General features: G+C 44.4%; 1 protein-coding gene across 1 annotated transcript in view; it reads left to right on the top strand.

Moving 5' to 3' along the window:
- The window catches only part of LOC112217847 (MAM domain-containing glycosylphosphatidylinositol anchor protein 2-like), a 345651-nt gene that overhangs the window by 236733 nt on the left and 92425 nt on the right, over positions 1-16493 (top strand). Inside the window, exon 10 of the mRNA XM_042300909.1 lies at positions 399-668. Coding sequence (XP_042156843.1) covers positions 399-668 — 270 coding nt within the window. The remainder of the gene's footprint in view (positions 1-398; positions 669-16493) is intronic.

The following is a 16493-nucleotide window of genomic DNA, read 5'->3' as shown; positions in this document are numbered from 1 at the left end:
CCTCTAAGCAATCTCCTTCCTATAGCGTCCCACAGTGAGCTGAGTAAATGACACTAGATACTTCATCCCCTCTCTATGGCTCTTCCAGTTCGCTGTTCTAACTCTGAGTTGTTTTCTCCCTGCTTCTCCAGTGTGTCCGCTTCTTATCCATCTATCTGTGTCCCTCCCAAAGAGTCTTGACGATAAAATGAGAGATGGTACTGCACCTTCCAACCCCGGTGTTTCTCCTTAACCCGTCAAAGACCCTCCCACAGTGAAATATTTTTTTAATAAGAATACCTCGCTCTTTATCTCGCTCTGTTTCGCTCCCTCTTGTTCTTTCTGTGAGACTCTGCTTCTTCCTGGGTCACCTTAACTCTATCCTAGTCTAACTGATTCCTCCCCCCCTCCCCGCCCAGACCCTCCAACGGTGGAGCCTGTTTCGTTGGAGATGCGTCAGGGCCTTGGCCGGCCGGTGGCCATGAACTGCCGGGTCCTGCGTGCCCACCCCTCCCGGGTGCTGCGCTACGAGTGGAGGCTGGGGAACCGCCTGCTACACGCTGGACACTTCGACCAGAGCGATGAGACGGAGTACACCGTCAAAAGCCTCAACCGCGAGGGCTGGGGGGAGTACACCTGTGATATCATCAATGAGGCCGGTGCCGGGCGCTGCACCTTCTTGGTAACAGGTAAGGAACACTTGATGTTTTTAAAATGCCTTAAAATACATTTTGATTTGATACTTTCTGTTCCCAGTTGCTGAAATCACTCGATGTCGTTTACAGCACTGTATTCTGGCTTTACTTGTCCAGTATAACAATGCTAATTATACTGAACAGAATTTATATTGGCTCTTTCTCTAGGTCTCAAAGCACTTCACATTTTATGAGGTATAACTCACATCATCTTCACAATGTGTTAATTAAACCCACCCACTTGGATTGACAAGCAGCAGAGCAGCCATTTTGTGTCCCATCTGCTGTGTGTCCTCTCTGTAACAGAGTTCTGAAGCAGGGTGAGATTTTCCCATCCCCATCACAGTAATTAAACTTCCCAGTGATGTATTCTTGATGGCTGAATGATGTGAATGATGTCTGCAGCAAATTGAAACTTGCCTGTCAGACGGCTAGGTAGCTACAGTACGTGTGTCGTGAGGTAATTGATTGAGAAGGAGGGGGCGAGACAGGGCATAATACAGATTGCCAATTTGAATGCGAGAGACGTCTGCTATAAGATCAATGTCAGTCATAACGCCTACCTTTACACATCCCCTAGGGTGTGTCCCAATTGGCATCCTATTCCCTATGAAGTGCACTTCTATGGGTCCTGGTAAAAAAATAAAAAAAAGTGCACTAAATAGGGGATAGGGAGCAATTTGGGACGTAGGCCTCTAGATTACTAATGACAGCTCGAACTATACGGGAAGGACCCGATCCTTCAGACAGGACACAGATCTGTTGGGTAATGCATGGTTATTCCCCTCTGGCTATTTATTGTCAGATTGCCATGCTGCAGTGTTCGTTGTGTAGCACCTGAAAATAGCAGGAGGAGCAGTCAGTGGCCGTGTCATCACTCACACACAGCGCTTGTGTTTTATGACAGGGACAGATTAGTTTGGAGTGGCAGAGAGAGAGAGAAAGAGAGAGAGAGAAAGAGTGCGATGGAGAGAGAGGGAGGGAGAGAGAAAGACAGATTGAGAAAAGGAGAGAGAGTGAAATAGACAGTGCCAGGGGACAGTGGCTTAAGTGGCTGAGGATCAAAGTGACAAATACTCTTCAGTCCCGAACCTCTCCATTCCTAATGGGAGGTCTGGGAGATGGAAACCTTCACCTGGGTCCTGCGTCTCTCTCTCTCTCTCTCTTTCTGCCTCCCTCTGTTTGGTAGTGTCAGTGGTCTTTGTGTCATATATCAGTCCAGCCCCTGAAGACCAGGTAGAGTGGGGGAGGAGAGGAGATAATCACCTCCGGACGTTTGCTTTTCTCAGCGGGGCTCGCGTGCTATCACTCACCTCCTTCCTTCCATTGTTCTCTACTTCCATCCCTCCCTCTATCATCTATACAGCCTTCTCTCCATTCCAGTTCTCACAGATTCCTACCATCCATCACCCATCCTTTTCTCTAGCCCTCCCTCCCTCCATCCATCCTCTCTATCCATCCATCCCTCCCTTCATCCCTCCTTCCCTTGATCCATCTATACATCCCCAGGTCGTTCCCTCTATCTCTCCCTCCTCACTCTATCCATCCCTCCAACCCTCCCTCCCTCTCTCTCCCTTCATTCTTCCATCCCTCTCTCCCTCTATCCCTCTCTCCCTTCATTCTTCCATCCCTCTCTCCCTCCATCCCTCTCTCCCTTCATTCTTCCATCCCTCTCTCCCTCCCTCCATCCCTCCCTTCATTCTTCCATCCCTCTCTCCCTCCCTCCATCCCTCCCTCCATTCTTCCATCCCTCTCTCCTTCCATCCCTCTCTCCTTCCATCCCTCTCTCTCCCTCCCTCCATCCCTCTCTCCCTCCATTCTTCCAGCCCTCTCTCCTTCCAGCCCTCCCTCCATCCCTCTCTTCCTTCATTCTTCCATCCCTCTCTCCTTCATCCCTCTCTCTCCCTCCCTCCATCCCTCTCTCCCTCCATTCTTCCATCCCTCTCTCCTTCCATCCCCCTCTCTCCCTCCCTCCATCCCTCTCTTCCTTCATTCTTCCATCCCTCTCTCCTTCCATCCCTCTCTCTCCCTCCATCCATCCCTCTCTCCCTTCATTCTTCCATCCCTCTCTCCTTCCATCCCTCTCTCTCCCTCCCTCCATCCCTCTCTCCCTTCATTCTTCCATCCCTCTCTCCTTCCATCCCTCTCTCTCCCTCCCTCCATCCCTCTCTCCCTTCATTCTTCCATCCCTCTCTCCTTCCAGCCCTCCCTCCATCCCAGTGCTCAAGATTCCTACCATCTGGATGTGGCTGCTGCCAAAGCTAAGGCAGCTCCATTAGTTAGATATTAGATATATATTTAACCTTTATTTAACTAGGCAAGTCTTTTTATTATTTTTTTACCTTTAAGTCTTTACCGCAAGTCTTTACCTTTTTACCTTTAAAGTCAATTAAGAACAAATTCTTATTTACAATGACGGCCTACCAAAAGGCCTCCTGCAGGGACGGGGGCTGGGATTAAAAATATAAGTAAATTAAATACAAATATGGGACAAAACACACATCACAACAAGAGAGACACCACAACGCTACATAAAGAGAGACCTAAGACAACAACATAGCAAGGCAGCAACACATGACAACACAGCATGGTAGCAACACAACATAACAACAACATGGTAGCAACACAACAACAACATGGTAGCCACACAACATAACAACAACATGGTAGCAACACAACATAACAACATGGTTGCAGCACAAAACATGGTACAAACATTATTGGGCAAAGTCAACAGCATAAAGGTCAAGAAGGTAGAGACAACAATACATCATACAAAGCAGCCACAACTGTCAGTAAGAGTGTCCATGATTGAGTCTTTGAATGAAGAGATTGAGATAAAACTGCCCAGTGTTTGTTGCAGCTCGTTCCAGTCGCTAGCAGCAGCGAACTGAAAAGAGGAGCGACCCAGGGATGTGTGTGCTAATAGAATGTGACTGGCAGAGCGGGTGTTGTATGTGGAGGATGAGGGCTGTAGTAGATATCTCCGATAGGGGGAAGTGAGGCCTAAGAGGATTTTATAAATGAGAATCAACCAGTGGGTTTTGCGACAGGTATTAAGAGATGACCAGTTTACAGAGGAGTATAGAGTGCAGTGATGTGTCCTATGAGGAGCATTGTTGGCAAATCTGATGGCCGAATGGTAAAGAAATGTATCCTGTGCCACCCCATACTCCCTTTCATAACTACCCCCTCCTCCTCCTCCCATCCTAAAACATGAGCTCTTCCAATGTATCCTGCCTCACCTAATCCCCACCACCATCTGGGGCTAGTCCGATCCCTGTCCGTGTCTGCAGCTATGGCCAGACATAATGTCATAATGTCCTGATTAATAGCATGTTGCTCAGACTCGCCACCGGCTGGGGTTTACTGTTAGACAGTGTGTTAAGTAGCTGACCTGTTTAAGACAAGTCAGACATAACAGTCTGAATGCCAAGTCTCTGGATCAGTGTATTAGATCTCAAGTAGACCAGTCGAGGAGAACGTAATCACATGGGAAGATAATCCAAAGATTTACCAATTTGCCTCAAACTAAGTTTGTTTCGGTTCTGTGTTGTTTGTTGCCCTAAGATCAGCCTTAATTCCCTGGCATAGACTCACTCTTCAAGGACCAGCACTCATGTGGATCCTTACATTTTGGCATGCAGGCCAATATGTATGATGGCTGAGGAAAGAGGTGAGACAGGTTTGTGTAGCAGTTTGTGGAGAAAATGAGAAGGGGTATAGTATGCTGTGAACAACAGAGCTTCAATGGATGTCAATCACTCAATGTGGAGGTATTTCTGCAGTGTTACTTTTAAGCTCTGTCCGATATGGTAGACTCTGAGGCAGTGCTATGCCTGCCAAACTACAGCAACAAACTGCAGAGAGAGTGTGCTAGAGGAGAGAATGAGGGAGGGCTATATATATATACAGTGGGGAGAACAAGTATTTGATACATTGCCGATTTTGCAGGTTTTCCTACTTACAAAGCATGTCGAGGTCTGTAATTTTTATTATAGGTACACTTCAACTGTGAGAGACGGAATCTAAAACAAAAATCCAGAAAATCACATTGTATGAACTTTAAGTAATGAATTAGCATTTTATTGCATGACATAAGTATTTGATACAGAAGAAAAAGAAACGCACACCTATAAAGACGAGGTGCTGGCTAGCGGAGTAGAAAACTAAAATAAAAGAGAGCCGCACACTCTAGGAGCTCAGATGCAAAAATGTAATTACCAACGTTTCGACAGCCAAGCTGTCTAATACCCTGATGAAGACAGCTTGGCTGTCGAAACGTTGATATTACATTTTTGCATCTGAGCTCCTAGAGTGTGCGGCTCTCATTTATAAGTATTTGATACATCAGAAAAGCATAACTTAATATTTGGTACAGAAACCTTTGTTTGCAATTACAGAGATCATATGTTTCCCTTAGTTCTTGACCAGGTTTGCACACACTGCAGCAGGGATTTTGGCCCACTCCTCCATACAGACCTTCTCCAGATCCTTCAGGTTTCGGGGCTGTCGCTGGGCAATACGGACTTTCAGCTCCCTCCAAAGATTTTCTATTGGATGCAGGTCTGGAGACTGGCTAGGCCACTCCAGGACCTTGAGATGCTTCTTACGGAGCCACTCCTTAGTTGCCCTGGCTGTGTGTTTTGGGTCGTTGTCATGCTGGAAGACCCAGCCACGACCCATCTTCAATGCTCTTACTGAGGGAAGGAGATCTCGCGATACATGGCCCCATCCATCCTCCCCTCAATACGGTGCCACTCCAGGACCTTGAGATGCTTCTTACGGAGCCACTCATTACTTGCCCTGGCTGTGTGTTTCAGGTCGTTGTCATGCTGGAAGACCCAGCCACGACCCATCTTCAATGCTCTTACTGAGGGAAGGAGATCTCGCGATACATGGCCCCATCCATCCTCCCCTCAATATGGTGCAGTCGTCCTGTCCCCTTTGCAGAAAAGCATCCCCAAAGAATGATGTTTCCACCTCCTTGCTTCACGGTTGGTATGGTATTCTTGGGGATGTACTCATCCTTCTTCTTCTTCCAAACACGGCGAGTGGAGTTTAGACCAAAAAGCTCTATTTTTGTCTCATCAGACCACATGACCTTCGCCCACTCCTCCTCTGGATCATCCAGATGGCCATCGGCAAACTTCAGACGGGCCTGGACATGCGCTGGCTTGAGCAGGGGGACCTTGCGTGCGCGGCAGGATTTTAATCCATGATGGCGTAGTGTGTTACTAATGGTTTTCTTTGAGACTGTGGTCCCAGCTCTCTTCAGGCCAGGTCCTGCCGTGTAGTTCTGGGCTGATCCCTCACCTTCCTCATGATCATTGATGCCCCACGAGGTGAGATCTTGCATGGAGCCCCAGACCGAGAGTGATTGACCGTCATCTTGAACTTCTTCCATTTTCTAATAATTGCGCCAAGTTGTTGCCTTCTCACCAAGATGCTTGCCTATTGTCCTGTATCCCATCCCAGCCTTGTGCAGGTCTACAATTTAGCCCTGATGTCCTTACACAGCTCTCTGGTCTTGGCTATTATGGAGAAGTTGGAGTCTGTTTGATTGAGTGTGTGGACAGGTGTCTTTTATACAGGTAACGAGTTCAAAAAGGTGCATTTAATACAGGTAATGAGTGGAGAACAGGAGGGTTTCTTAAAGAAAAACTAACAGGTCTGTGAGAGCCGGAAGTCTTACTGGTTGGTAGGTGATCAAATACTTATGCCATGCAATAAAATGCAAATTAATTACTTAAAAATCATACAATGTGATTTTCTGGATTTTTGTTTTAGATTCTGTCTCTCACTTCAGCTGAAGTGTTCCTATGATAAAAATTACCAACCTCTACATCCTTTGTAAGTAGGAAAACCTGCAAAATCGGCAGTGTATCAAATACTTGTTCTCCCCAGAGAGAGAGAGAGAGAGAGAGAGAGACACAGAGAGAGATGGGGTTGTGATAGAGGGAGGGAGGGAGGGAGGGAGGGAGGGAGGGAGGGAGGGAGGGGGAGGGAGGGAGGGAGGGAGGGAGGGAGGGAGGGAGGGAGGGAGGGAGGGAGGGAGGGAGGGAGGGAGGGAGGGAGGCGATCAGGTCTGTGTTCAGTGAAAATATATCAGTCAAAGCCATTGGCTGAAAGCCAGGATGGGTCGATTAAACCCAGGGTCTCAGCCTTCATGCCAGGGGGCACACACACTCCAAAGCCGGACAGCAGGCCATGCTCAGGGGCAAACACACACACACTTTATCACACTGCTGGTCAGGAGCCAGGCCATGCCAGGGGGCGTGTGTGTGTGTGTGTGTGTGTGTGTGTGTGTGTGTGTGTGTGTGTGTGTGTGTGTGTGTGTGTGTGTGTGTGTGTGTGTGTGTGTGTGTGTGTGTGTGTGTGTGTGTGTGTGTGTGTGTGTGTGTGTGTGTGAGAATTATGTGTGTGCCAGGCTGCGGGGGACATCTGTGGTAGCAGTGGCTTTAGTGAGATGAGATGGCCCTTCAATCCTGCCAGAGCAGAGTGGCAGGCAGCGTCTTCAGAGGGTTTAATCTGCACCACTGAGCTCTGGCAGGAACCTGGCACCACAGGGCAGGATGATCCCTGCAGCCCCTTCATCTCAGGGTGGCATACATTCCTCATGCAACAATTTCTAAGATTTTACTGAGTTACAGTTACAGTTCATATCAGTCAATTTAAATGAATTCATTAGGCCCTAATCTATGGATTTCACATGACTGGGAAAGAGCACAGTCACGGGTGGGCCTGGGAGGGCATAGGCCCACCCAGAGTTTCTCCCCACAAAAGGGGAAAAGCTACAGACAGAAATGATCCTCAACATCAAAGGGTTTAATCTGCACCACTGAGCCTTATTGGCAGGATAGGATAGTGTTCTTCAACCCTGATCCTGGGGTCCTTCGGTCCTGGAAAGAGTGTGAAGGATTTTGTTACAGCCCAACACTAACACATCTGATTCTGTTAGTTAAAGGTTTAATGATCAGTTAAATCAGGCTTGTTAGTATTGGGTGGAAACAAATGCCTGCACTCCCTGTGCGTATAATAAAGAGTTTTCTTAAATCAATATAGATTAGAACAGTTCTGTAGGATTAGCGCTCAGAGCATATTGTAAATATTTACGAGAGAAGAGAATACCTGCACTCACTGTTCAGATGCCCCCCAGAGATTTACACCACCGCAGTCAAACTGTTTCTCCATTCAAATTCTAGAAGCGTACGAACGGCATGTCGTGTTCTTCTTTTTCATCACATCATATATCATATACTCTAGTAGTCTGCACATGTACACTGTGTACCTGGAAACGCAGAGCATATTCTCCCTGCTCAGACTAGCAGTGTGACAGTGATGGATAGCCAATGACGACTGACATGATGTGCTTTAGAAACCAACAGGGAGCTTAAGAATAGTGTCATCTATCTGTTGTAGAGGAGTCTGTCAGCCCAGACTCCTCTATAAGGACAGGGGCATAATGTACAGGTTATATATAGTCACGTGACGTGCAATCCTTTTTGATAAAAAGCCCGATAAGTATCTGTATACGCAGCATAGTGTCATTACCATATGTAAGAAATTGTGACATTTACTGGGGCAATCTGGAGTTGTTATATACATTTTGGGACTTTGAAATTAATGATATGAACCCAATGATTCTTGAGCAATATACTGTAACTTAGAAATGTCAAACCCCATCAGAACCCAAAATATAAGCTTTTTTTGTCAAACTAAATGTAAGCAAACACTATATAGCCTCAAATCATGGTTACGACTATATTTTTGATATCATGGATGGTCAGTCCTTGAATATATACGTCTACAAATTAGAGAATAGGTACATTTCTTCAGCCCCATCCCTCAAGGTCTTACCATAACAGGGGGGAGACGCTTTATTCTTATTCCAACTGCTGATTGTCGCTTTAAGTTAATATGTATTTAATCCAAACCCAGCCAACTGTTATTACAACAATAGTACAATTGTAACTGTAGCTCAGTTAATATGAATAATACATCCCTCCTCTATAGAACACATTTCCCTTGGCATTCAGAATCCAGACTGGAACATTGTCATGTTCTATGTCTAGACAAATTTGTTGGACAAAGGCACTGTGATGTTTGGGAAGCAGAGTTTGATCCTCATGAGGGGAAACAGATTTGTATGTGTTTCTTTGAACAACTGTGTTCTTTGAACCACTCTCCAAACTGAGTCTAGGGTACAGTTAAGCCACTGGAAAACAAATCTGTCATTGTGTATTTGTTGCCACCATTTCAAACACTTGGATATTTCACTCCGAAACGCTTTTGTTTTTTGATTCATTGCTGGAGTTTGGGTTACACATAATTTAGTTTTGTTTTGGTTTCAATGTATATTAACATATTTTATTCCAGTTTGTTTTACTCATAAATACAAATGATTATTAATTTGGCATGGTCAGTAGCATACGTCTAGCTGCTATACGACTTGTGAATGGATCAGCGTTGTGTTCATAAGGATCCACATCCTACATCTATGTTAATGGGAGGAAGGTATAGACAGACTAGCATATCACTGCTGGACAGCATGACGCCGACAGAGATGGTCGTATCGCTTTGGGTTCTTAGGAAACAATGCAGTATTTTGTTTTTTTCTGTATTATTTCTTAGATTGTTACCCCAGGAAGTCTTAAGTTTTATTACATACAGCCGGGAAGAACTATTGGATATAAGAGCAACGTCAATTTACCAACATTACGACCAGGAATACGACTTTCCTGAAGCGGATCCTCTGTTCGGACCACCACCCAGGACATTGGAGCTAATTCCAGTAGGCCATCCAAAACAACCACACCGCAGAAGGGGCAGACGAAGCGGCGACCTGGCCAGGCTCCATAGACTCCCGAGTATACTACTAGACAATGTCCAGTCTCTTGACAATATGGTAGACAAAATTCGAGCATGGGTTGCTTTCCAGAGAGACATCAGAGATTGTAACATTCTCTGTTTCATGGAGACATGGCTCTCTCGGGATATGTTGTCGGAATCGGTTCGGCCACCGGGCTTCTCCATGCATCGTGCCGACAGAAAAAAACACCTCTCTGTGAAAAGAAAGGGTGGGGGTGTATGCTTTATGATTACCGACTCATGGTGTAATCATAACAACATACAGGAACCCAAGTCCTTCTGCTCACCCGATCTAGAATTCCTTACAATCAAGTGCCGGCCATTTTACCTACCAAGAGAATTATTGTCAGTTATAGTCACAGCTGTGTACATTCCCCCTCAAGCAGACACCAAGACGGCCATCAAGGAACTTCACTGGGCTATTGCAAACTGGAGACAAAGCAAATTTGAGAACAGGTCTACCTAACTTCTTCCAGCATATGGATTGCGCTACGCGCATGCGCAATACCCTCGACCACTGCTACTCTAACTTCCACGATGCATACAAAGCCCTCCCCAGCCCTCCCTTTGGCAAATCCGACCACGACGCCATCTTGCTCCTTCCGTCTTACAGGCAGAAACTCAAACAGGATGTACCAGTGATGAGAACCATTCAACGCTGGTCCGACCAATCAGAAGCCACGCTTCAAGATTGTTTTGATCACGCGGACTGGAATATGTTCCAGTCAGCCTCAGAGAACCACATTGTTCGATACGCTGACTCAGTGAGTGCGTTTATAAAGAAGTGCATTGGAGATGTTGTACTCACTATGACTATTAAAACATACCCTAGCAAGAAACCGTGGATGGATGGCGGCATTTGCACAAAACTGAAAGCGCAGTTAACCATGTAAAGAGGTCTGGAAATATGTCTGAATATAAACAGTGTAGCTATTCCCTCCGTAAGGCAATCAAACAAGCAAAATGTGGTAGGGTCTATAGGAAATCACAGACTACAAAAAGAAATCCAGCCACATCACGGACACCGACGTCACGCTTACAGACAAACTAAACACCTTATTTGCCCGCTTTGAGGATAATAAAGTGCCACCGTTGTGGCCCGCTAACAAGGACTGCACCCCACCCCCTCTCCTTCTCTGTGGCAGACGTGAGTAAAACATTTAAAAGTGTTACCCCTCGCAAGGCTGCTGGCCCAGACGGCATCCCTAGCCGCGTCCTTAGAGCATACGCAGACCAGCTGGCTGGTGTGTTTACGGACATATTCAATCGCTCCTTATCCCTATCCTGTTGTTCCCACATGCTTCAAGATGTCTACCATTGTTCCTGTACCCAAGAAGGCAAAGATAACTGAACTAAATGACTACCACCCCCGTAGCACTCACTTATGTCATCATGAAGTGCTTTGAGAGACTAGTCAAGGATCATATCACCTCCACCTTACCAGTCAGCCTAGACCCACTTCAGTTTACATACTGCCGCAACAGGTCCACAGACTACACAATCGCCATCAGACTCCACACTGCCCTATCCCATCTGGACAAAAGGAATACCTACGTAAGAATGCTGTTCATTGACTACAGCTCAGCATTCAACACCATAGTACCCTCCTAGCTCATCATCAAGCTGGAGGCTCTGGGTCTCAACCCCGCCCTGTGCAATTGGGTCCTGGACTTTCTGACGGGCCGCCCCCAGGTGGTGAAGGTAGGAAACATCTACACTTTGCTGACCCTCAACAATGGTGCCAGACAAAGGTGTGTGCTCAGCCCCCTCCTGTACTCCCTGTTCACCCATGACTGCATGGCTATGCACGCCTCCAACTCAATCATCAAGTTTGCAGACAACATAATAGTAGTGGGCTTGATTACCAACAACGACAAGACAGCCTACAGGGAGGAGGTGAGGGCACTCGGAGTGTGGTGTCAGGAAAACAACCTCTCAACATCAACATAACAAAGGAGATGATCGTGGACTTCAGGAAACAGCATCGAAGGGACAGCAGTGGAGAAGGTGGAAAGTTTTAAGTTCCTCGGTGTACACATCACAGACAAACTGAAATGGTCCACTCACACAGAAAGTGTTGAGATGAAGACGCAATAGTGCCTCTTCAACCTCAGGAGGCTGAAGAAATTTGGCTTGTCACCCAAAACCCTGACAAACTTTTATACAGATGCAAAATCTTGAGCATCCATTCGGGCTGTATCCCAGCCTGGTACGGCAACTGCACCGCCCTCAACTGCAAGGCTCTCCAGAGGGTGATGCGGTCTGAACATCGGATCACCGGGGGCAAACTACCTGCCCTTCATGACACCTACAGCAGGAAGGCCAAAAAGATCATCAAGGACATCAACCACCCGAGCCACTGCCTGTTCACACCGCTACCATACAGAAGGTGAGGTCAGTACAGGTGCATCAGAGCTGGGACCCAGAGATTGAGAAACATCTTCTATCTCAAGGCCATCAGACTGCTAAACAGCAATTACTAACTCAGAGAGGCTGCTGCCTACATTGAGACCCAATCACTGGCCACTTTAATAAATGGATCACTAGTCACTTTATACAATGCACTCTAAATTATGCCACTTTATTAATGTTTACATGTCTTACATTACTCATATCACATGTATTTTTTACCATCTATTGCACCTTGCCTATGCTTCTCAGCCATCGCTCATCCATATACTTACATGTCCATATTCTCATTCACCCCTTTACATGTGTGTATTAGGTAGTTGTTGTGGAATTGTTAGATTACTTGTTCGATATGTCTGCACTGTCGGAACTAGAAGCACAAGCATTTCGCTACACTCGCATTAACGTCTGCTAACCATGTGATTGTGATTTTTTTGTTGTTGATTTGATTATAAATAGAATTATGTTAATAAACTACTGAAATCAAATGGGTAGTGCTGGTGGGTAGGTACAATAGGGGGAGTAGAAACGGTTCATAGCTTGTTGAACTGGAGAGGCAGGCAGGCAGGCAAGCAGGCAGACAGGCAGACAGACAGACGGACAGACGGACAGACGGACAGACAGACAGACAGACAGACAGACAGACAGACAGACAGACAGACAGACAGACAGACAGACAGACAGACAGACAGACAGACAGACAGACAGACAGACAGACAGACAGACAGACAGACAGACAGACAGACAGACAGATCCACCCCTAGATCAAAGCTGACTTTTTATATTGCATTAATATACAGGATGTCCTTGTATGAGCGCTTTTCTATGATGGGTGTATGACCTTTCAAAGCCACATGTCTACAAAACATGGAATAAATAACAGAGGAATGAAATTGGTGAGAGGGATAGAAAGAGATACTTATCCCTGGGAGTTTCTGCAACATTTCCCAGCATGGACTAAGCTCACAACTGCCAGGTATAATCTTATTGTATTCAGTTCTTCATATTTTCTCTACAATTGTGTTCACTAGAAAGACAACTAACAATCGCATAACTTTATTCTACAGTAGTAATCTCAATTGCAGAGCAAATTTGGGGAATACATTCTCAAAATGGTATATACTGTTCTGAACAGAAGAGATGGTTAGATATCTAATTGTTTTTGTATCTCATGACTTTTGAAAAAAGTCCAATCAAACATATTTTCACAATGCCACAAAAAAACATAATTCTAAACTGTGATACAAAGAGCGTGATAAATAGCACATTACAGTCCATTAGTATACACTTCCTGTATCTGAACAGGTTTTTATGGAAATGATACCGAACACATTACAGTCCATTAGTATACACTTCCTGTATCTGAACAGGTTTTTATGGAAATGATACCAAACACATTACAGTCCATTAGTATACACTTCCTGTATCTGAACAGGTTTTTATGGAAATGAACCAAACACATTACAGTCCATTAGTATATACGTCCTGTATCTGAACAGGTTTTTATGGAAATGAACCAAACACATTACAGTCCATTAGTATATACGTCCTGTATCTGAACAGGTTTTTATGGAAATGAACCAAACACATTACAGTCCATTAGTATACACTTCCTGTATCTGAACAGGTTTTTATGGAAATGATACCAAACACATTACAGTCCGTTAGTATACACTTCCTGTATCTGAACAGGTTTTTATGGAAATGAACCAAACACATTACAGTCCATTAGTATACACTTCCTGTATCTGAACAGGTTTTTATGGAAATGATACCAAACACATTACAGTCCATTAGTATACACTTCCTGTATCTGAACAGGTTTTTATGGAAATGATACCAAACACATTACAGTCCATTAGTATACACTTCCTGTATCTGAACAGGTTTTTATGGAAATGATACCAAACACATTTCCCCAAATATTGTTCTGCTCTAGCCCCATTAGATTTCTTTCTCTTGTTCTCTGGAAATATTTTACATAGTTGATGAATGAGCTAGTCTTTTTTGTGTGAAATAGAATATTGTATTTTCAACAGCTTTATCCATGTAGGCTTGTGATCTCCAATCGGCTGTCCAAACAAATGCAACGCATCATTAACCTGATTTATCGTCACAGGATTCAGGATGAAACATGTTTAGAAGAGATTGTGACTTATTATCTCAGGTCATTATGATAATTTATCAAACTAGTGAGAGGTTGAGAGAAACAGTCAATCTTGATTTCCACCCAAAGCAGTATACTACCTTTTTTATCATTATTTTGTTGATTGGTTTAGAAATCCTATCTTCAGAAACTGAAGTGATTGATTGTAAAAGTGAAAGGCTTAACCTCAGAAGTGATTGATTGGACACTCAACAGATTTGTTGAGTTATGTTGAATATACTCACGGGTTCTCATTGTCTTTGTGTTGGGACTGTACAGTACCATATGCAGTCATTGAGTTCAAGCTTCACATCATTTACCTTTTGTCTCATTCACTGTACTTTTCACAGGAATTAACATTGAGAGTTTTGCAATTAAACATGTAAATAGTTAAATTATTAATATTCAGACTTGATGTACTTTTAAACCACTTACTTCAAAGAAGAGGAAGGGTTAACTACAGAAGAAAAAAAAAACAACAAACTAGCCTTAAAGCCATGATTTTGTGAACCAGGGCCCCTCATTTATCAATGTTGCGTAGAAAAAGCTTCTAAATGAACCCGTACGAAGAAAATGTAGAATGTTTGCAAGTACAAACAAGTTGGTATTTATCAATTGTGCGTACTCTTTATTTACACACACCTGTAAGTATTTTGCCTTGATAAATCAGACATGTTCTAAAACACTGTGCTAGTGCACATGAAGTCTCATTTACATAAAGAACTGCCCTAAAGGAACATTTATGATCACAAACCTTCCCTTTGAATCTGCAAGAAATGTCACTAATTTCTGTTCGCCAACATGGAGAAATGAAAGAAGACAAAGAAAAAAACTTTGCGGATGCAGAAATATAACTTTTGATCACTGAAGTGGAAAAAAAACAAGCCATACTTTTCGGAGCCCTCAACAATGGCTTGACAAATAGAGAAAAAATATTGCTTGGGAGCAGGTTAGAGCTGTGGTGAATTCTGCCTCATCTGAGTGCAGAAAAGTTAATGAAATTAAAAAGAAATGGTTTGATTTGAAAACATGCCATTTTTTTTAGATGATCCACAAAAGGGCTATAAATGTAACAGGAGGAGGGCAGAGTGAATCTTCACTGTCAGCTATGGACCAGCGCATACTTCCGGCCCGTCCTTGGACACTGTGCTATCTAACCTCCAAACGAGCTTCAATGCCATACAACACTCCTTCCGTGGCCTCCAACTGCTCTTAAACGCTAGTAAAACCAAATGCATAACTTTTCAACCGTTCGCTGCCTGCACCCGACCTTGAATATGTGGACATCTATAAGTACCTAGGTGTCTGGCTAGACTGTAAACTCTCCTTCCAGACTCATATCAAACATCTCCAATCGAAAATCAAATCAAGAGTCGGCTTTCTATTCCGCAACAAAGCCTCCTTCACCCACGCCGCCAAACTTACCCTAGTAAAACTGACTTTCCTACCGATCCTCGACTTCGGCGATGTCATCTACAAAATTGCTTCCAACACTCTACTCAGCAAACTGTATGCAGTTTATCACAGTACCCTCCGTTTTGTCACTAAAGCACCTTATACCACCCACCACTGCGACTTGTATGCTCTAGTCGGCTGGCCCTCGCTACATATTCGTCGCCAGACCCACTGGCTCCAGGTCAACAAGTCCATGCTAGGTAAAGCTCCGCCTTATCTCAGTTCACTGGTCACGATGGCAACACCCATCCGTAGCACGCACTCCAGCAGGTGTATCTCACTGATCATCTCTAAAGCCAACACCTCATTTGGCCGCCTTTCGTTCCAGTTCTCTGCTGCCTGCGACTGGAACGAATTGCAAAAATCGCTGAAGTTGGAGACTTTTATCTCCCTCACCAACTTCAAACATCTGCTAACCGATCGCTGCAGCTGTACATAGTCTATTGGTAATTGGCCACCCATTTTTACCTACCTCATCCCCATACTGTTTTTATTTATTTACTTTTCTGCTCTTTTGCACACCAATATCTCTACCTGTATATGACCATCTGATCATTTATCACTCCAGTGTTAATCTGCAAAATTTTAATTATTCGCCTACCTCCTCATGCCTTTTGCACACAATGTATATAGACTCCCCTTTTTTTTCTACGGTGTTATTGACTTGTTAATTGTTTACTCCATGTGTAACTCTGTGTTGTCTGTTCACACTGCTATGCTTTATCTTGGCCAGGTCGCAGTTGCAAATGAGAACTTGTTCTCAACTAGCCTACCTGGTTAAATAAAGGTGATATAAAAAATAAAATAAAATAAAAAAAGTAATTGGAGAGACCTCAGTGTCTGGCATCATTTGTGATGGTGATACTGACGACCCTCTCCCAGACCCTGAAGGAATACTGGACACACCAACTGATGGTAAGTCAAGCTTTATATTCGCA

Source organism: Oncorhynchus tshawytscha, linkage group LG18 (genome assembly GCF_018296145.1).
Source record: "Oncorhynchus tshawytscha isolate Ot180627B linkage group LG18, Otsh_v2.0, whole genome shotgun sequence".
In the NCBI taxonomy this organism is placed as follows: domain Eukaryota; kingdom Metazoa; phylum Chordata; class Actinopteri; order Salmoniformes; family Salmonidae; genus Oncorhynchus; species Oncorhynchus tshawytscha.
Note: the sequence above shows the minus strand (reverse complement) of the source record. Positions and strands in the feature narration are given on the sequence as shown.